A 21,166-nucleotide genomic window follows, 5' to 3' on the forward strand; every position below is an offset into this window, starting at 1 on the left:
GCTTTTCCAATTTTAAGAGTCTGTAAATCTTTGGTCTGGAAGGTATCTTAGAACATGAAATAGAGCTAGAAGGGCCTTTGAACACAGGATGTCAGAAATGGAAGCTACTTGAGAAACATAGAATGTCACAAGAGGAAATGACTTAAGTACATAGCAATTCAGAGATAGGCAGGATGAAATTTAGGGATGAAAAGGGCCTTGAAGTATAAACTTTCAGAAGTAATTGACCTTAGAACAGAGAATGTCCAAGTTGGAAAGGACCTTATAACTTGGGATGTTAGAATTGGAAGCAATCTTAGAAGATAGAATGTCAAAGTTGTGTGTTTTTTCCCTTTTGTTCTGAGTCTTCTTTCATAACATGACTAACGTAGAAATATGTTTAATATGATTGTGCATGTATAATCTATATCAGATTGTAGGCCATCTTGGCAAGAGAGGAGATGAGGGAGGTGGGAGAAAATTTAGAACTCGGGATTGGAAGGCTGCCTCAGCCTGGCCACCGGAACCCAGGATAGTGAAGGTAATTGGTGTCCGACCTGGGGAAGATCTACGGAACCTCTGCTGACAAGGAATGCCAGAACCAGCTGTGCTGAGGAAACTGGCAGGGGCAAGAGGGAATCAGCACACACCCAGCAAGTGCAAAAGCAGTGGGACAGAGCAGCACTGGCTGTGGGGTGAAGAAGCTGGAGGTCTTGGTTTGAGTTCAAGGTCTGAACTAAAGAGGATCAGAGGCCAGAGGCACCATCCCCCATACCACTAGACTAGGGGTGATTATAAAAACTAAGTTACTAGACAAAAAATGCATAGGCAAAGGAAAAAGAATCCAACCATAGAGAGCTACCATGGGAATAGAGAAAACCAGGGTTCATCTTCAGAGGAGGATATTGAAGCAAAGAAACCCTCTTCTACCCTAAAGAACAGTGCCAAATGGTCACCTGCCCAAAAAAATTGATTGAAGAACTTAAGAACAATTTTAAAAATCAATTGAGATAGATTGAGGAAAAATTAAAAAGAAAAATAAGAATAACAAAAGAAAAACAAGAAGATTATGACAAAAAGTCAACCAATTAGAAAAGGACATCCAGAATCTTAAGGAAGAAAATGACTCCTTGAAAATCAGAATTAGGCAAGAGAAAGTCAGTGAAATTATAAGAGATGAAGAAATTAAAAAACAAAATATAAAGAATGAAAAAATAAAAGAGAATATGAAACACCTCACAAGAAAAACAACAGATCTAGAGAACAGATCAAGAAGAGAAAATATAAGAATAATTGGATTACCTGAAAGTTCTGATCAAAAAAAGAATCTTGATACAATAATACAAGAAAGAATTAAAGAAAATTGTCCTGAAGCATTAGAACAAGAGGGGAAAGTAGAAATGGGAAAAAATCCACCAATCACCACCTGAAAGATATCCTACAAGGAAAACTCACAGGAATATTATAGTTAAATTCCAAAACCCCCAGATCAAGGGCAAAATATTCTGAGCAACAAGAAAAAAACATTTTACGTATGATGGCACCAAAATTAGAATCACACAAGACCTAGCGCTGGCGACACTAAAAGATTGCAGGTCTTGGAACGCTATATATTGAAGAGCAAAAGAACGGGGCCTCCCGCTGAAAATATCATACCCAGCAAAGCTAAGCATAATTTTGAATGGGAAAAAATGGACATTTGATCAACTATCAGGCTTTCAGGACTCTGTTAAAAAAAAACCCCTGAACTCAATAAAAGATTTGACATACAAGAGCCAATAGAAATATAAGGTACATACAGATGACCAATTACAAAGGACTGAATAAGGATAGAATGTTTACCTTTTATGTATGGAAAATGTAAAACCTATGCCTAAGAGTGTTACTAGTAATTAGGTTGTTTATAAGAAAGACTGGGGTAGACCTGAGTATGATATGACTTTAAAAAGTAAAACCATTCAAGACTAATTATCCTATAAAAATGAGGTGCAAGAGGAAGAATCAATACAGAGAAATTAGATGGGGGAGGGAGGCTGTTGGTTCTGGAAACCTACTTTCATCAGAATGGGTTTAAGAGGGGGAAATACATATACATCTAGAAGAGTATAAAAGTCTTCTAAATTTAAAAAAAAGAAATAGAACTCTAAGGGGATAGGGAAGGGAAAGGATAAAGGAGAGGGTGAGGGAATAGGTTAAAAGAGGGTATAGAGGGGTATTTGGATTTAGGCAAATGGGAGGATAAGGGAAGGATTTGCTGGAGTGAGGGGTAGGTTAATTAATAGAAGGGCAAGGTAGTGGGTAGAAGTAAAGTAGAGGGGTTGGGAAAAATAGGAAAAAAGAGACATGCACAAACATAAAAACAAAAATAGATAACTTAGAATTCAAAATCTTATAAAAGTGAATGTTGAAAACTAAAAATAAATAAGTAAATAAATTTAATTTTAGGAAAAAGAATGTCAGAGCTGGAAAGAACCCCAGGATATGTTGTTATTTACAACTAGGATTTCCTCCCAACCCGAAGTCCTCAACTTCAACCTCTCTACCCATCCCTTTGCCTGTTAAAATCCAGTGTGTACTTTCATGTGTCCTATATGTGCACTTAACCAATTCATTTACCATCATTGAATCTCAACACCCTAATCTGTAGAATAGAAATGATGATGGCATCTGTCCCTATCTCACATGCCCCTGGCAAAAATCAGTGAATCATTGAGCTCAGCACTCAGCCTGTGTAGTGTGCTTTAGAGGGACCTAGAGTCAGCTACTCCAACCTGATCCTCACCATATCCAGAGAGAAGAGGAGATTGAAGGCTGAGTTAGAGGAGATAGCCAAGGCCTCCACCCGGTAACGGAGCAATAAAAATGTTTTGTTGCTGTGGATCATAGGGACGGGTGAAGTATTGATCCGAGCCTTCAACGTTATGGGCATGGAATTGGGGAATTGACGTTGGACCTGTGGAGGGCAAAGAGAAAGAGAACCCTTCAGGCTTCCTCCTGGATCCTAGGAGCAGAGCCACACCTCCTATGATACAGGATACCCCAAGGACCATCATGTTCCTGTCTTTGAGAAAGAAAAAAGTGGAGGCCATAAGGTGCTCATCCAGAGCCCTAGTCATGGACTTTAATTACTAAGCCTGTGGTCAGCCCTGTCCCACTAAGAACTAGCAAGTCTGGACTTAAGCTCAGGATGGTACAGTGAATAGAGCACTGGGCTAGGAATCAGGAAGACTCATCCTCGTGAGTTCAAATCTGGCCTCAGCTGTATGACCCTGGGCAAGTCACTTAACCCTGTTTGCCTCAGTTTCCTCATCTGTAAAATGAGGTGGAAAAGGAAATCACAAACCACTCCAGTATCTTTGCCAAGGAAACCCCAGATAGGGTCACAAAGAGTCTGAAACGACTCAACAACAACAAAGATATGACCCATCAGCCCAGGACCACACACATTCCCCCTTGCCCAGCAAATAAGGATCTCACTATCCCTAGCTTCTTGTCACCGTCAACCAAATGCAAACGTAGACATCCCAGAAACAGACCTCAGGAATCAGGTTCCCCAGCGCCGATGTGGTCAGCTGATTGTTTTTAGAGTTCTGAAAGTAACAAAAATAATAAATTCATTAGTGAAAAGCTACATAGCGTACTGGCGAGAGCGCTGAACAAGGAATCAGGAAACCGAGGTTCTGTTTCCAACTTTGCTACTGACTCAGCGGGTTGCCTTGGACAAAGTCACCGCCCCCCCCCCAGACTCAGTTTATAAATATTGCAATTCAAGGCGACAAGCGTTGCTTAAGCGGAGTATATACAAGGTCAATAATCCTTGCATCGTCCTCCGTATAGGTATAATGTGAGGATCAAATAAGAGGGTAGAAGTGAATCGCGTTTGTAAAAGGAGTCCTCGATAGATGACTATGGAAAAGGCTGTGAAGAGGCAGTTTTCAAAGGAAGGAATGCACTCTGTCAGCAGTCGCATGCACCAAATCATTAAAAACACAATAAATGCAAATGAAGCAACCCTGAACTTTTGCCCTATGCCCGTGTGATTCAAAAGGTGACAAAAGACCAAAAAATGGCAAATACTGAGGGGGAAGAGGGGAGGGGGGTGTTGAGCGCACCAAAACACAAATACACTGTTGATGGATAAGTGAATCAGTCCAACCATTTTGGAAACCGATTTGGAGTTCTTTTTCTTTTATTTGAGTCTTCTTGTACAAAATGATGAATATGGAAACATTTTACGTGATTGCATATGTATAGCTCATACCTTATTGCTTACTGTCTCACAGAGGAGGGAGAGGAAGAAAGGAGAGAGAAAATTTTGAACTCAAAAAAATTTTTTAATGTTAAAAATTGTTTTAACATGTAGTTGGGGGAAATATATGTCTGTCTATCTGTCTGTGTGCATATAAAATAAAAATAAGGGGAAAAAAGTAATTTTACTGCACATATCCTTTAACCAGTGATAACACTTACTAGGCTTATGCTACAAGGAGGCCAGAGATTGAATGCATACATACATACATACACACACATACATATATATATATGTATGTATGTATGTATATATATACATATATGTGTATGTATATATACATATATATGTATATGTATATACATATATATATATATATATATATATATATATATATATATATATATATATATATATATATATACAGAGAGAGAGACAGTAGCATTTTTGGAGTAGCAAAAAACTGGAAGGAAAGTGAGTGCCTATGACGTGAACAAATTTAGACATATGAATGTAGGGGGAAATTACAGCACCACAGGAAATAACAAATATAAAGAATTCAGATAAAGTTGGCAAGACTTATATGAACTGATACAGAACGAAATAAGCAAAATCAGGAGAAAAATGTACCCAGTGACCACAATCATGTAAAAGAAAATAGCACTGAAAGACTTGGAAGTTCTCGTTAAGGCGGCGACCTTTAACTTCAGGTGACTAACTTTGAAATCTGCCTTCCTCTTCTCAGGAGATCAGGAATGAGGCACACATTTTCAAAAATAGACAATGTATTGATTTGTTTAGCTTGCCTATGCTTGTTACAAGAGAACTGGTAACGGTGGCAGTGCTGTTCTCGTTTATGGATGGCGTGAGAGAGGTACTCAGGAAGTGGTGATAATATTCTAAAAGCTTCCGAAACATTTAAAAAGAGGAAAGAATAAATTATCTGGTCATTTAGAAATGGCAGCTAACATTATCATTATTATTGTTGTTAATATCTTTTATTATCCACCAAAGCCTGCATCCTACAACTAATCAAGGCATGATGTGGAGGTGGTCTTGGGTTCTTGAAGGCCGCTCCAAAGAAGAAAGAGAAGGAACACAAACTTGGGAAGGTCTTACTAAATTGAAGTGGATTTACATCCCTGGCCCTTTGCTAGCCACCATCCAAAAACTAACCTACCTAAATTTAGGGAGGTTCTCCACTAAGAATTAACCACAAAGGAATGAATTTTCTGGTCAAAGCAATTCACAAAACCAACTACTAAAGGCATAGAGTGGGGATTACCTGAGTGGACAGCGGAAGTATCCATATGGATGAAATCAAGGATCCACACAATAAACCTTTCTGTGGGCTTACTTCCAGGGAGGTGAAAATGTGTCTGGCAAAACCATATTGCAGGAAACACTGAGTAAAAGTACCTTCGCTGATGCTATAATTGGTTCCATTCAAGTACTTGAAAGCATCTACTCCTTCTACCTCCTTCCAAAGGAATCTGTTCTATTTTACCCTTAAATGTCTCATTCCGTGTTTTACTCCACAAGTTTTCTAAAGTCCCTTAAGAGTTTCCTGTACAATCATCTTTTTTATTGTACTATGTTATGGAAATGCTTGTTTTATTCCATAAATTAAAAATATAATTTTAAGAAAATTTTAAAAAGAGCTGGGTAGAGAAAAATGTTAACTACATTTTAACATAATAACAGTCCCACACGTGTACAAGCCTTAACGCTTTTTTGAAATGTTTTTACATGCAAGATAGGGTATTAGTTTATTTTGCAGATAGGGAACCCCATAAAGAATTCCAAAGAGGACTGATGAGAAGAATGTGAAAAGAAACTTGTGAGGAAAGAATATTAAGGAGGGAGGTAGAACAGCCATCTTTCTGTAAGTGATCACAGTAACCCACAGGAAATCTGCCTCCACTTACCAACTGGCTCGTGATGTCTAGATTAATGGACCCAGACTTCTGCATGAGGAAGTAGACTGAGTCAAACATCTCCTCTGTGAACACAAAGTTAATCATGGCACTCCTAGAGCCCGCTTGTTGAGGCAGAGAGAAAGAGGACACATTTGGAGGGAGAACAATCGGCTTGCCCAGCAGGTAGAATGTGATCTAGTCAGAGAGTTTGAGGGAGAAAAACAGGATCTTAATGTAGACCTCTGTAACATCAGTATTATTCTTCAAGGCCAGAGGACTTAACTGGGTATGACAAGGAATCAGAGCAAGATCAGATTACCAGAATTAGGGCATTCCTGCAGTTGGGTATGATCAGCAAAACTGACTCATTTCATGGAGGGGAGCACCAGCTCATGAAGACCCACCCCAGGTGCACATGTGCAACAGTGAACTCTCTTACATTGAGCCCTTTGCATCCGAGTTCCCTAGCCCCAAAGTCTTGGGCAACTGCCATCTTAGACCCACTTCTAACCACATCCAGTGCCAGGAGTCTTATTATTTTTAATACCTACTCCCTATCTAATCATTCTTGCCACCTGCTTTTGCCTCCTCGTACTTCATATGGTTTTCACTATATTTGAAGAAGTTTGCTTTAGACCTGATAGAGCCTTTCATGATGGATGTCCATGTCTTTTATGACCTTTCATATGAACCATAGAAGCAGGCACCACCTCTGCTGGCCAAAAACCAAATAAGTGATCCAATTCCTGACTGTTTCATGTTGTTTTAGGGCTTTTTAAAGAACCTCTGTACTCCAGCCCCATAGATTCAATTTATTTCAATTCACTCAATTTCTATGTCTATAAAATGATGGGAATATGTGATCTCTAAGTTCCCTCCCGACTAGTGCTATGAATTCAACAAGTATTTATTAAGTACCTACAGTATGCAGAAGCTATGTATTAGGTGTTAGGGAGAAGATGGAGTTTAGATAAGACATGATCACTGACCACATGGCCCTCAGGAGGAATATGAAATATATACAGGTATAATATTCTTTATTCTTATCTCTCTTCCCAACATATTCCTCTACTCCAACTAAGTCCATTTCCTCCCTGCTTGGCAGCACATAATATTCACAACCAGTTTCTATGACTTTGTTTTAATTGCTCTCTCCTCACCTGAAGTGTACATTATCATCTCTTCTCTAAATCCTGCACCTTTCGAGGTCTAATTCACATCCTGCTCTCTCCAGGAAACTTATCCTTATTATCCTCACCTATGGTAGTCTCACTTTCTCCAGGTTCCTGCAGTATCTAGATTCTGAAGTGAATTTATCCCTTGATCAAATGCATTCTTTGTCCAATGTGACATGTTCTATTCTCCCCCATCCCACCTTAAATAGGCTTTTAGCCCCCAGAGGGCAGGGCCTGGGCCTCTTTCTCCTATCTATGTTACAACTTAGCCCAGGCAGGTACTCAAGGAATCCTAGTTGTTTGGGCTTTTAAGGAAGCAAGTCCTTTGTCATAAACTGAAGATTCCCAAACAAAAAGGTAGAAGATGGGGCAGATGGTTGGAGACTAGTCAGTAATAGGTAGGCTCAGCACTTACATTGATATCCAAGGACATATGTTCTTTGGTGATGGTAGGTAGGCAGGCCAAAGAGTAGCTGATCTGGGATTCAGGACCAAGAGGGTGGAGACCTAGAATTATAAAAGAACAGAATCTCCAGTCTAGACCCACCATTAGAGATTACCTAGTGTGATAAAGACCACTAGAGCACTGGACCTGGAATCAGGAAGATCTGGGTTCAGTTCTAGCCTCGGACGCTTCCTAGCTGTGTGAACCCTGGACAAATTAACTAACTTCTGCCTGCCTCAGTTTCCCCATCTCTAAAAGGGAATAATAAGAGCACCAACCTCACAGGATTGTTGTGAGCACAAAATGAGGTAATATTTGTAAAGTACCTGGCACATAGTAGGTGCTGTAAAAAAAATCAATTTTCCCTTCCTTCTAATACTCTCATTTTATAAAGGAAGAAAATAAAGCCCAGAAAGAGGAAGGGCTGTCTGCCTGAAGTCATAAAAAGAGTTAGCATCAGAACTAGTCTAATAGTCTATGTTCTAACAACCCTTCCAAATCTGCCATTCTATGTTCTATGGTCCAAGGGTCTTTCTAGTTCTAATGTTCTATGGTTCCCTCATAGGCATCAAGTATGGTGGAAAGATTGTTGGATTTGGAGTCAGACAACCAGGGTTTGACCATCTCCAATATTGACCGGGTAGATGAATCATTTAGCCACTCTGAGCCTCAGTTTCCTCATTTATAAGATGGGAATGACAGAGTGGTAACATGGTATCTTGGAGAGAACACTCAATTTGCAATGGGAGGACCATAATGCAGATCCTTGACCTACTACTCAATGGACTTAAAATCAGGAGAGTTAAAGCAGAGGATCACAAAGGTCACTCAAAAGTTCCATATCCTAGGGCAGCTAGGTGGCATAGTGAGTAGAACACTGGCCCTGGAGTCAGGAGGACCTGAGTTCAAATCTGGCCTCAGACACTTGACATACTTATTAGCTGTGCGACTTTGGGCAAGTCACTTAACCCCAATTTCCCTGCCTACCCCTTCCAAAAAAAAAATTCTGTATCCTATAGTTCTATGAACCATACTTTTGACTATCTAGATTACAGGGCTGCTAAATGGAGAGTGCTTTGTAAGCTAGAAGGTTCCATAGCCCAAGACACAAGCCTGAACACAGAGCAGGTGCCCATCTTAGAGATTCATTGATGACTAATTGTTTCTAGTGATCTATACTCCCAGATACTGGCTAAGTACTCACTGTCCTCCTGACTTATGGTTGATGGTCCCTGAACCTGAGGGGCATCTGTGATGCCCCATGAATCTGGGCCCAGCCAGAGGGTGAGCAGCCAAATCCAGTCAGTTCACGACACTTACCAATCATTGTACCCAGATAAACATTCAGTCCTTCAATCAGAAAAAAGAGCTTCGAACATAGCTGTACCAAGCAGAAAGAGGATAAACAACTTGTTAATTAAATAGATGGTCGAGGCTAAAGAAGACAGAGCCAGTGGCCATCTACACTAATCAATCCATTAGCAAACATTCATTGAGTGCTTACATGTGCACACAGAGGAAAAGGAAATGCAACCATTGCCCACAAACAGCTTACATTCTAATGGAGGAGACAGCATGTACACATGTAGATAAACACAAGAGAGTAGATGGAAGGAAACCTCTGAGGGAAAGACATTAGCAAAAGGGGGGACCGAGATCTTCTTCAAGGTCCATCCTTCAATATTCCTCCTCTCTTAATGAGCCTGAAATGGCTTCAGTGGGGATAAAGACCTCCACCCTCAAATAGAAGACAAGACTGAAAAGGTCAATGAAGCTGAGAGAAGTAACCCAGGAACAGATAGACATTCATGGGGAGGGAGGGGGAAAGGCAATGTGCATCAGGTCCTAGAGTCTCTGTCAAGGTCAAGAGACTTTGAAGAAGTGGGTAGGGGGGATTAGGGAGAGCAGAAACAATGCAAAACCAAAGGTGGGGATACCAAAGACAAACCTGACCTACTTCAAAGTTTTGCTACCCCTAGGCCAGCCCTGGGGACAATTGTTCCCTCTCTTCAGAACTATTCTGTAGATATAAAAGTGATTTGAAACCACAAGGAGCTACAGAAGCATTAATTAATGCTGAACAGTTGATATCAAGTCATATCCTTTCTATATGAACCCATAATGAATTCCTACTTGAGTAGGAATTTCATTCCAGGAAATAATGTTTATCTGCTGATAAATTCCTCTTTTTCTGTCCTCAAAAAAAAAATGTAAACTATGTAATCCAGAACATTTCCCTTTTTGCTGTAGGACCCAGGAAATTTAGAGCCACATCTCTTGACCCAGAGCTTTAAGTAACTTATCCAGGTTCCTAGACAGCCACGGTGCCCACTGCTTCCTGCCAAAGGTATTTCCTCTATTTCAATCTATTCTGAAGTAAGCAGGGGAATGATGATCAGCACCTTTTAAAACAGCAATAAAAGTCCTTCACAATTTACATATAGCACTTTGGAGTTTTTCAAACTGTCTTTACATCCGCCATCTCCTCTGAACCTTGGGATTTCCCTGCAAAGTCAATAGGGAATAGACTTTCCTCACGTACAGATGGCAAAGCTGTCCAAGGAAATCCTAAGAAGGATGTGAGGAGAATGTTGAGTAGGATGTGAATAGATGATGGTAGGAAGATGCAGGGTGGATATAAGGAAACTCCTACAGAGTCATAGGCCTGTCCAGCCACCTCCATAAGGTCCTGGGGTGCCACAAGAAAAGGGTCATTCTTTCAGCCTGCCAAGGACTACTTCTCCTCCATCCCCACAGGCTCAAACAAACCTCCAGCTGGGAAGCGGCCTGGCCCCTCAGTTCATTTGGCAAAATAGATAATACATGGTATGTTTCACAAATGAGAGAAAAAGGCCTTGCTCCAAAATGCCCTCCCACTGATGCTTAAAATTCTATTATTATCAGAATTGCTAATTTCATTAACATATGGGTTAAACATTCCAAAAAGTTGAAGCCAAAAGGTTCTTTACCTTATCAGGTAAGAGAATCCTAATGTATCCATCGATAGGATTAAATACTTCGTTTAACCTAGAGAGGCCAAGTAAAACATGCCTATCAGATAGAGTGAATGCACATTCCTCCAGCCTCAAAAACTTAGCCCAGATGTCCAGGATGTAAGCTGCTCCCTCCCTTCACCTGGGTCCCCTCCCCTGCAGCTTCCTTCAGTGCTACCCATCAGGATATCTCTATGGTCCATACCCTATGGGGAAACATGAAGGAGAGTTTATATGAAGCTCACAGTCTTTCCAAGAAGGAAGGGACCCCAGAAACCATCTGGTCTAACCTATACCTGGATCCTAGAGGAAGCTAGGTGGTGCAGTAGATAGAGAGCCAGGCCTGGAGTCAGGAAGCCCTGAGTTCAAATTCAGCCTCAGACACTCACTAGCTGTGTGACCCTGGGCAAGTCACTTAACCCCGTTTGCCTCAGTTTCCTTATCTGTAAAATGAGCTGGAGAAGGAAATGGCAAATCATTCCAGTATCTTTGCCAAATGGGGTCACAAAGAGTCAGACACAACAAAAATGACTCAACAACAAAATACCTGGATCCTAATCCCCAAGTCTCTGCCAGAGGGCCTTCAGTAAACACACTTAGTTACTCGCAAGGGTGCCATTCCATCCCTGGGCAACTATTATTGTCAGGACATTTTTCTCGATGTTGAAACAGAATCCACCTCCCTTCCCTTCTTCTCACTGCTCCAAGTTCAGCACTCTGGGGCCACAGAAAAAGTCTAAACTTTCTTCTACATGACAGCCATTAAGTGCATGTGACAACTGGGTATTATCAGCCACTGAGTAATTAAAGGCTCTATCCAAACAACTGGGTAGAAAGGCAGCTGCAATATAGGAGAAAGATTCCTGCATTTCAAGCCAGAAGTTCTGAATCCCAGCTCTGCTACATGTGACTGTGAACAAATGAATCATCTAACCTTCCTGAACATCCGTGTTCTCTATAAAAATGAGGAGAGTAAATTAGACCTCTAAGTGCCCTTTCAGCTTTAAATGCCACGATTTCCCGTGACTTTGGGGCCAGGAGTCAGGAGGTCTGGATTCTTGTCCCAGTCCACCAGCGATCTGATGTATGCATAAATGACCTTTGGTAGGTCATCAGTATCATAGACCATAGATTATCAGAGCAGGAAGGGATTTTTGGTCTGAATCCTTTTGTTTTTCAGAGGAGAAATTTGGGGCTCAGATTAGGGGAAATGACATGCCCAAGGTCAGACAGCAAATGAGAATCAGAGCCAGCACTAAACACCTAAGATCCTTTGTCCAGAGCTTTTTTTGATATATCATGCTGAAAGAAGTTTCACTTTGTTCATTGGTTAATAAACAGGAAGTAGAGAATTAATGCAGAGGATCATTGGCTCAGGAATACCTTACATAATTTTTTCTAGGACTATATATGAGGTATTTGGAATGTCTGAGATCTCAGGTATCACCAAAACCCAACCGTCTCCTATGTTGTTATTTTTGCTTATGCGTTTCTCTCTACCTAGAATTACTCTCCTCTCCTGTTTACCCATGGAATTTCTACCCATTCTCAAATGTCAAATCATTCCAAAAGGTTTCTTTGATATCCCCCAGGTTGATAAAAAAAAATTCCCTTCAGACTTCAAGTAGCACTTTGAACTTCTCTAATGTAATATTATGCAGTATAGTTATTTATGTATTGTCCTACTCCTTTACTAGACTTTACTAACTTATGCTCAATGCAGGTAGGGAACCTGACTTGTAAATTTGAATTTTCTATATTCCGGAGGCTCTGCGTGTAGCAGTTACTCGATGTATGTTTATTAAATTAATGAACTAATGAATGAATGAATGAATGATTACAATCCCTGGTGTCACTGAAGGTTCCCAGGAGCCCTATCACTTAGCCCTCTTCCATCACTTGGCCTATAAAAAGTCCCACATCCAGGCCCCTGCTGATGTGACATATGTGAGATGAAGAGACACTCAGGACACATACCCATCTTCTCTGTAGATAACGGTGATATCTTCAATTATGCATTTGCAGAGAGAAAGGCCCACCAGTGCCGATCCTGTGGTGCTTTGAGTAACGATTATATCTGCTGTGATATTAATACCTACTCCTAGTTTCTGGAGATTCTTCGTTCTGTACAAAAAGAACCCAGAATTTACTTTTTCACTCTTTTGACTTAATTTTATTATATCTTGTCATCTCATTGATCCAATCTAATTGTCAGGGAGTTTGTTGCTTGGGCAAGGTTTTATAACTCTTGTACCAAGCCGTTAATTTCCCTCCCAATTCTGTCTTCCACAGTTCCCATTTCTTTTCCAGTTTTTTCTCTACCATTTTCATTTTATTAACAAAAAAATATTTTAACTCTTTTTTTAAAAAAATTCTTGCTTCATCTCATCCAAAAATTCTAGTTGAATTTATGCCTATACTGTATTATTCTTTGAGATTTTGCCTTTTAGAGTCATTGTCTTTTTCTGGATTGTATCTTAGTCATCCCTGTCATCATAATAGGTTTTTATGGTGAGATTTTTTTGTTTGCTTGTTTGCTCATTCTTCCAGCCTACTTCCTGACTTTGGACTCAATGTTAGAGCCAGGCTTTGTGCACTTCTGAAGGGAAGGTCTGGGCTAGTCCTACTGATGCTTTCTTGGGGTATCATTTTGTTCCAGGATCCCAGGGACAGCTCAGGCTTGGGGACTTGCCAGGTTTCAGAGCTCCCAGAGTAGTCTGATCCAGGTTAAAGCCTGATTGCTATCTCCCTGGTCTGAATGCTGCAAATTTCTGACCTAGGTTTGGGTCTGGGCAACAGCAAAATATGGCTGGATTCAGGCCCAATCAGCCACCTGGGAAGCTTTGTTGGTTCATAGCAATAGAAATGTAGGCTCCCCTTTGGTCTGGAATTCCTACCTCCTGTCCTGGTCATGCTTCTGCAGGCTCCAGACTGGACTACAGCTATAATTGAGGCCCTGCTGTGTTCCTGGGTTCGGTTATCACAGTCACAACACCATTGCTTGCTTCTGAACCACTCTTCTCTTGATACACAGCCCGGAGCCTGGGGGTGCTGGAGGTGCTGGGGGTAATGAGGAGGCATCACTGTAGAGGTGCCCTCCTTAGTCCACCCCAGATGTGTGACCAGGACCTGGATAAGTGGGTGGCAAAACTGCCAGTTGGTGCATGTCACCATCAAGGTGCCCCAGTATGAACCTGGGATTATTACTTGTCCTCAGGCACAGTCTCTTCCTGTGCTGGAGTGCTGCACACTCCTGGTCAGACCCCAACCCCAGTGTCCACAGACTTCTCTGCCTATCTCCTTATGCTGATATGGACCAGAAAAAAAGACACTGAATTTTTCTTGGATTTCCCCATCGGGATTTGGTCTAGTACATTTTCCAGATCTGCCTGAAGGAATTTGAGGGTGAGGGGAGCAGAGCTCACTATAGTGCCCCTTGTTCCTCCTCCATCCTGACTCTAATGGCCTTTCCTCAGTCCTTATCCTGGATCTCTCTTCAGCCTCCAGCACTACCAACCACTCTCTTCTTCTTGATACTTTCTTCTCCCTAGGTTTCTCTGACACTGCTCTCTCCTGGTTCTCTCCTTACCTGTCCATTTCTTCTCAGTCTCCTTTGCTAGATCATTCATGCCCACTAAAAGCAGGTGTCCCTCAAAGTTCTGTCCTGGGCCCTCTTCTCTTTTCCATCTTGGTGATCTCATCAGTTCCTATGGATCCAATAATCCCATCTAGATCGATGATTCCTAGATCTATTAATCTAGCCTTCTCCTCTTTCCTAACCTCCAGGCTTGTATCTCCAACTGCCAATCAGACATCTCAGAGCGAATGTTTATTAAATATCTTTAACTCATGTCTAAGATTTGACTCATTTTCCCTTTCCAAAGCTTCCTCTCTTCCTAATTTCCATATTACTGTTGAAGGAACCACTATTCTTCCACTCACCCAGCCTCACAATCTAGATGTCATCCTCAACTGAGTCTTGGTTTTCTTCAGCTACCGAACAGGGATAATAAGCCCATCCCTGACTACTGATCTAAAGGAGATAAAAGTAGGGGAGTAGTGCTTTAAGGAGGAGAAAGTATTATGATGTGAGGTATAGAAAGGACTCCTGGGCAGCAGTCCCTGGCCAATGTGGGGCCCAGAAAAGGAGGAGATGTTTGGAAATCTTGAGTCATTTTTGTTGCTTGGAGGTTAGTAGGAGCCAGAATTTAAACACATTCCCCCAATTCCCAGCTCAACCTTTCCCACAGGAATCCCCTACACCCATTCCATCCCCCTGCCCTAGCCCAAGGGTGCATACTCACATAAAAAATGTCATATTGACGTGGCCAGAAGCCAACAGGCGAATCCCATAATTAGGAATAAATTTCAGATCAAAGTGGGAAATGTCGTTGTCAAGCATAAAGACCCTGAGGGAGGGGAAGTGAGCATTAGTGGATGGTTTCCAGGATGAGAGTCTGTGTTCTAGCTTGCACCCTGAGGCCAGAGGCAGCAAGGAAGCTAATAGTTAGAGCTGTGGCTCAGAGCAGGAGAACCAAAACACAGGTGATTGGATGTCTCATAGCCAACCCAAACCCGACATTTCAAAACAGAACTCATGATCTTTGTGCCCAAGTACCACCATCCTCTATGTCGCCCAGGTACTCAACCTCAGGGTTATGCATGACCCCTAATTCTCCCTTGCCCCACACATCCAATCAATTGCCAAATCTTATCATTTCTCCCTCCACAACACCTCTCAAATCCACCCCTGTGGACTCACACAGCCACCACCTTGGTCCAGGCCCTCATCACCTTTGGCCTGGACCATTGCAATGGACTCCTCATTAACCTCCTTGTCTCAGTCTCTTTCCACTCCATTTCACCCTTCATTTCACACAGCAGCCAGACTTAAACATGTCTCTACTCTTCCCTCTCACCCACCCCCACTCAATAAATTCCAGTAGTTGTTTATAACCTTTAGGATCAAATATGAATTCTACTGTTTGGCATTTAAAAATCTCCACAACCTGACTCTTTTCTAGTTTCCCAGTCGTATTACACATTATTCTCCTTGCATTCAGTGATCCAGCCAAATTCATGTAACATACCATTCCCCGTCTTTGGGATGACTTTTTCAAAGATGCCTTTGCACTGGCAGGCCCCCACACCTACAATGTACTCCTCCCCTCACCATTCCCTCTTTAAGAATCCTTTAAAACTCAGTTGAAACCCTACCTACTTGAAACTTTTCCTCACCAACTGCTCCCCGCCCCGTTACTCCCCCACCAAGCTCCTAGCACACTCCCTGCCAAAGAGACTTTATTATAGTACTTAATATATGTATATGTGTACATATACATACATATATATTATGTATATTTATCTATGTTCATTGTGTCCTGACCAATTAAATATAAGGACCTTGAGAGCCAGGACTGTTTCGTTGTTTTCCTCATAACCCTAACACTTAGCAAAGTGCTAGACACATAGTAGGTGCTTAATAAATTCTTGCTGATTGATTGATTGGCAGCCAGCAGGGAGGGGCACGCAGAGAAGGTGTGGCTGTGGACAGGTCATTCCCTTTTCTGGTCCTCAGTTTACTCATTGTTTAAAAATGAGTAGGTTTGACCTTCTGATTCAAAACTATATGACCTTAGGACTCTTCCCTTCTCTTTTAGAGTGGCAAAGTGTCAAGGACCATGCCAAAGAGATCTGGGCTCAATAGCACCAAAAATGAAAGGTTCCCCATTGGAACCATCCCATGTAAGTAAGACAACTGCCCGGGCCTATTACATAGATATAGCTGGCATAAGCCACATGACATGAGTTCCCATTTTCCCTTTCAGGGAGTTTTCCATGAATGAATGAATGAAAAAGCCTTTATTAAGCACTTACTATGTGCCCAGAACTATGTTAAACTCTGGAGAATACAGACATAAAAGCAAAGACAGTCCCTCTTCTTAAGAAGCTCACATTCTAATGGGAGACACAATACACGTGGAAGGTTTCAGCTCGAAGTGAGAGGGAAAAACTCCATGGTGATGACTACCTAGCCAGGTCTGCAAGGAGTCTTGCAGGGAAGTCTGTCTGCACAGCCTGCTGGTGGAAGTAGCCCAGAGGCTTCCCCCACGAACAATGCCCTCTCAGAACGCAAACTCTATGGCAACATGGAGTCCTACAGAGAGGCCCCTTATAGGAAGGGAGCCCCTAACTCAGGCACTGAAAGAAAACATCACAGATCTAAAGCTGAAAAGCAGCTAGGTGGGGCAGTGGATAGAGCTCCGGACCTGGAGTCAGGAAGACCTGAGTTCAAATCTGGCCTCAGACACTTGCTAGCCATATGACCTTGGGCAAGTTACTTATCGTATATTTGCCTCAGTATTCTCAACTGTAAAATGGGGGTGATAGTAGTACCTATCTGCCAGGGTTATTGTAAGGATCAAATGAGATAATATTTGTGAAACAATTAGCATAGGACCTGGCACAGAGTAGGCACTCTGTAAATGTTTGCTATTATTATTATAGAATAGTAATAGATGTAATCAAGTCCAGCCTCCCTTTCTACAGAGAAGCAAATAGAAGTCTAGGAAGGCCTTGCCTTAGAATCTTAGAATCAACACCCTCCAGAGCTTAAATGAACAACAAAGGGCACTTAGTCTATCCAACCCCTAGCAGAGCAGGAATGCCCTCTACAACATGCCCTCAAGTGGTCCTGCAATCTTTGTACACCTCCAGTGATGGGGAGCTCAATACCTCCCAAGCTCTTTCCAATATACTATACTAGAGAAAAGGAAGAGGGATGCAGCTTGAATGCTTTGGCTTGCCCAAGGTCACACGGCTAGCAACACTCCAGAGCCACCATATAATACCACACTGCCTCCCATGACAAGGCCTGAGTGAATAAATGCTTGTGCTCAGATGTGGAGGATAGGAGATCAGGGACACAACTGTGTTTGACTTGGATAGAATAAGCGCTGTCTGAAAAGGAACAGCAATAGCTTCTGAGAAAACTGGCGGGGAGGGGGAGACTGGCCCAGTGGGGAACTTACGGGGCAGATTGGAAGTAAACTTCTTTTGGGTCAAGCAGATCAGGGAGTTGGATCTTCAGGGCAGTCTGGAAAGCGGTGCGGCCCATCTGTGCCACTGAGTAAAAGGAGCAGAATTTCAGGGTGTTGTAAAACAGCAGAGTCATGGTGGACCTTAAAGCCCACCTAGTCCATCCCTCTCACTGTATAAGACAGAAAGCAATGTAGTACAAGGTACTACAGCAAAGCAGAATCAGAACCCACATCTCCTGGTATCCAATTTTTCCCCCTGTAAGACACCATACTCCAGATTTCCCCAGACTTGGGGCCAGAGAGGAAGATCCACGGCAGACTTTAAGGGAGGAGAAGGAGGAAATGATTGCTTACATTTATAAGCATTTTATCATTTCAAAGCACTTTATATCCATTATCTCAGTTGACCCTCACAACTGACCTGTGGGGTAGGTAGAGAAAAATATTATCATCTGGCATTTGGCACACAGCTTGCACTTAATAAATGTTTATTGATTAACAACCTGTTTGACAAGGGAGTAAATGGCCTTGTGGAAAGTAAGTATATTACTCAAGGTCATACAATTAAGTGGTTAAGCCAGAACAGGCACCCAAATTTTCAGGTTCAAAGTTCAGGGATAATTAGAATCAAAGCACCCCAGAGTTTAAATGAACTACAAAGGGCACCTAGTCCATCCCATCATAGCAGAGCAGGAAGGCCCTCTACAACATGCCCACAAGTGGTCGTGCACTCTTTGTACACCTCCAGTGATGGAGAGCTCACTACCTCCTGAGTTCTTTCCACTGTACTATACTAGAGAAAAGGAAAAGGAATGCACTTTGAAGGAGACTCCATCTTTTGGCTCTTTGTGGGGAAGAGGGAGGGAGAGTAGCAGGATCCTAGGCCTCCAAGGCCCAGCATTCTAGAGAGTTGACCAACCCTGAGGGAAGGTGTGCCCTCTGAATTCCTGGGCCGGCCACACAATTTCCTCTTGAAATCGACAAAGGCAGATGCAGCCCTAGTAGGACAAAAGAAAGTCAAACAGAGTCTGGTGACAGAACCAGGAAAAGAGCCTGAGCCTCTCAGACCCAGCTATTCAAAGGCAATCAGCCCTTTCATTGTGTATCCATTACACCAATCCACCATGGATCACTGACATCCTTTATCCTCTGCCAGCAGAAGGGATCCAATGGCCCTCCTGGCCTAGATGTGACCCAGGACAAGGAGATTCCAGCAAAGGCCACTGCAAATTTCGAGGTGACTCTGCTGGGCATATTTTAGAAAGGGTATCGACAAACCAAAGCACATATCCAGAGGAGAGTGACTAGGAGGGTGAGAGAACTAAAGACTAACCAGAATCGGCTGAAGGAACTGGGGATGTTTAAATCTAGAGATTTTGATAACTCTGCAATTGTTGGAAAGGTTGTTATGGGGGGAAAGGATTAATCTCCAAGGCAGGACCAGAACAATGGGTAGAAATTTTCAGCTCGATAGTGGGTGGAATCTCTGAACAGTTAGACTCGAAAAAAAATAGAGTGGGTGCCTCAGGAGTGGGAGAGTGTCCCCAGAAGGACACATTCTTCAAATGGAGAATCATAAAAGACTCCACTTGCATCCCATCTCCACAGGAAGCCTTTGGAGGGGAGGTGTATGTAGGAGGGAAACAGCTACCAAACCCTTCCCTTAGGGATGACCTTCCATTTACACCGCATACATCTTATATGTACATGGTTGTTTTCATATTGTCAATCCTTTGAGACTATGAGCCCACTTTAAAAAGACCTATATGTACACAAATATTTACAGCAGCTCTTTCTGTGGTGGCCAAGAACTGGAAGTTGAGGGGATGCCCATCAATTGGGAGATGGCTGAACAAGTCGTATATGATTTTGATGGAATACTATTGTGCTATAAGAAATGACAAGCAGGATGGTTTCAGAAAAACCTAGGAAAACTTATATGAACTGATGCAAAGAGAAGGGAGTAGAACCAGGAGAACATTGTACACAGTAACAGCAACATTGTAACAGTGATCAAATGTGAAAGACTTAGCTACTCTGATCAATACAATGATCCAAGACAACTTCAAAGGACACAAAATGAAAAATGCTATCCACCTCCAGAAAGATCTGATGAACTCTACGTGCAGACAAAAGCATACTTTTTCACTATTTTTTATGTTGCTTGCTTTTTATTTTTTTTTGTAAAATGGCTAATATAGAAATATATTTTATGTGACTTCACATGTATAATGGATATCGTATTGCTTGCCTTCTTAATGGGTGGAGGAAGGGCAGGAGGGAGGGAGAGAATTTGGAAATCAACATTTTTAAACAAATATTAAAAATAAATGAATAGAATTTTTAAAATATAATATAAGCCTCTATGGGGACAGGGAGTGTGTTGTTTTTTGTTTTTGTTTTATCCCTAGAACTTAGCACAGTGCATGGCACATAGTAAATATTTGATTAGTGTTTCTTGACTGACAGGCTGAGAAACTGTAAGAACACAGAAGAGCTCTCTCTGAGGAGACTTAGGCAACCAGACTCATGACAGGAAACCCTATGCCTGGGACCAAACATCAGCTAGAACCAACACAGTACTCTGTCTGACCCAAGAGGCGTGTTCCTACAGCTCGTATCACTCTAATGGTTCACAGATAAAACTTTTTACCAATCCTAGGAAGAAAGGGACCTAGTACACAGAACTTTAGAGTTAGGAGAGCCCTTAGAACAGAGGATGTCAGAGCTGGGGAGGTAGAATGTCAGCAACAGAAGGAAACTTAGAACACAAATTTCAGACCTTAGAGGGAACATAAAATGGCAGAGCTACAAGGGGCCTTAGAGATCACCTTGTACAATTTCTTTGTTTTATAGGGAAGAAAATAGAGGATCAAATGAGGTAATACTTGTGAAGTACTCAGCACAATGCCTGGCGCATAGTGAGAGCTATATGTTAGCTGCTCTTATAGTATGTCAAATATTTTGTACCGCAGAAAGTTCATTGAAAATGGCATTGCAGAAAAGGGAAGCATCTAGCCCAAGGTAACATAGTGAATCAGTGACAGAGTTGGTTAGACCAGAAGACAGGCCTTATGACTCCAAGGCGAAAGCTCCCTTCACCACAGAGTACAATTTCAGAGCACATGCAAAACCAATGCTCATGACCTTCCAGTACCGAATGACCAGCCAACACCAAACTTCCCAGACCTAGGCTAGCGTGCCTCAGCCTCTGCAGGCTCATCATCAGCACCTCCCACTTGCATCTGATATGAAAGCCCTGACTCCTCCCTCACTGGCCTTTTACTCAGGCTCCTGGCCCCTGCCATGAAAGCACTCTGCTCTGATTAAACGCAAAGATTAATCTAATGCACCACAAATTCTACC

The 21,166-nt window shown here is 42.0% G+C and overlaps 1 protein-coding gene across 1 annotated transcript in view; it reads right to left on the reverse strand.

The window, feature by feature from the left end:
- The window catches only part of BPIFB2 (BPI fold containing family B member 2), a 37,913-nt gene that overhangs the window by 16,011 nt on the left and 736 nt on the right, over positions 1-21,166 (reverse strand). The window contains exons 2-10 of the mRNA XM_036748794.1: positions 17,792-17,885; positions 15,065-15,169; positions 12,738-12,884; positions 10,737-10,794; positions 9,088-9,148; positions 7,738-7,829; positions 6,157-6,342; positions 3,516-3,569; positions 2,762-2,932 (exon numbers count right to left, since the gene is read on the reverse strand). Coding sequence (XP_036604689.1) covers positions 2,762-2,932; positions 3,516-3,569; positions 6,157-6,342; positions 7,738-7,829; positions 9,088-9,148; positions 10,737-10,794; positions 12,738-12,884; positions 15,065-15,169; positions 17,792-17,885 — 968 coding nt within the window. The remainder of the gene's footprint in view (positions 1-2,761; positions 2,933-3,515; positions 3,570-6,156; positions 6,343-7,737; positions 7,830-9,087; positions 9,149-10,736; positions 10,795-12,737; positions 12,885-15,064; positions 15,170-17,791; positions 17,886-21,166) is intronic.

This window comes from Trichosurus vulpecula, chromosome 3 (genome assembly GCF_011100635.1).
Source record: "Trichosurus vulpecula isolate mTriVul1 chromosome 3, mTriVul1.pri, whole genome shotgun sequence".
In the NCBI taxonomy this organism is placed as follows: Eukaryota; Metazoa; Chordata; class Mammalia; order Diprotodontia; family Phalangeridae; genus Trichosurus; species Trichosurus vulpecula.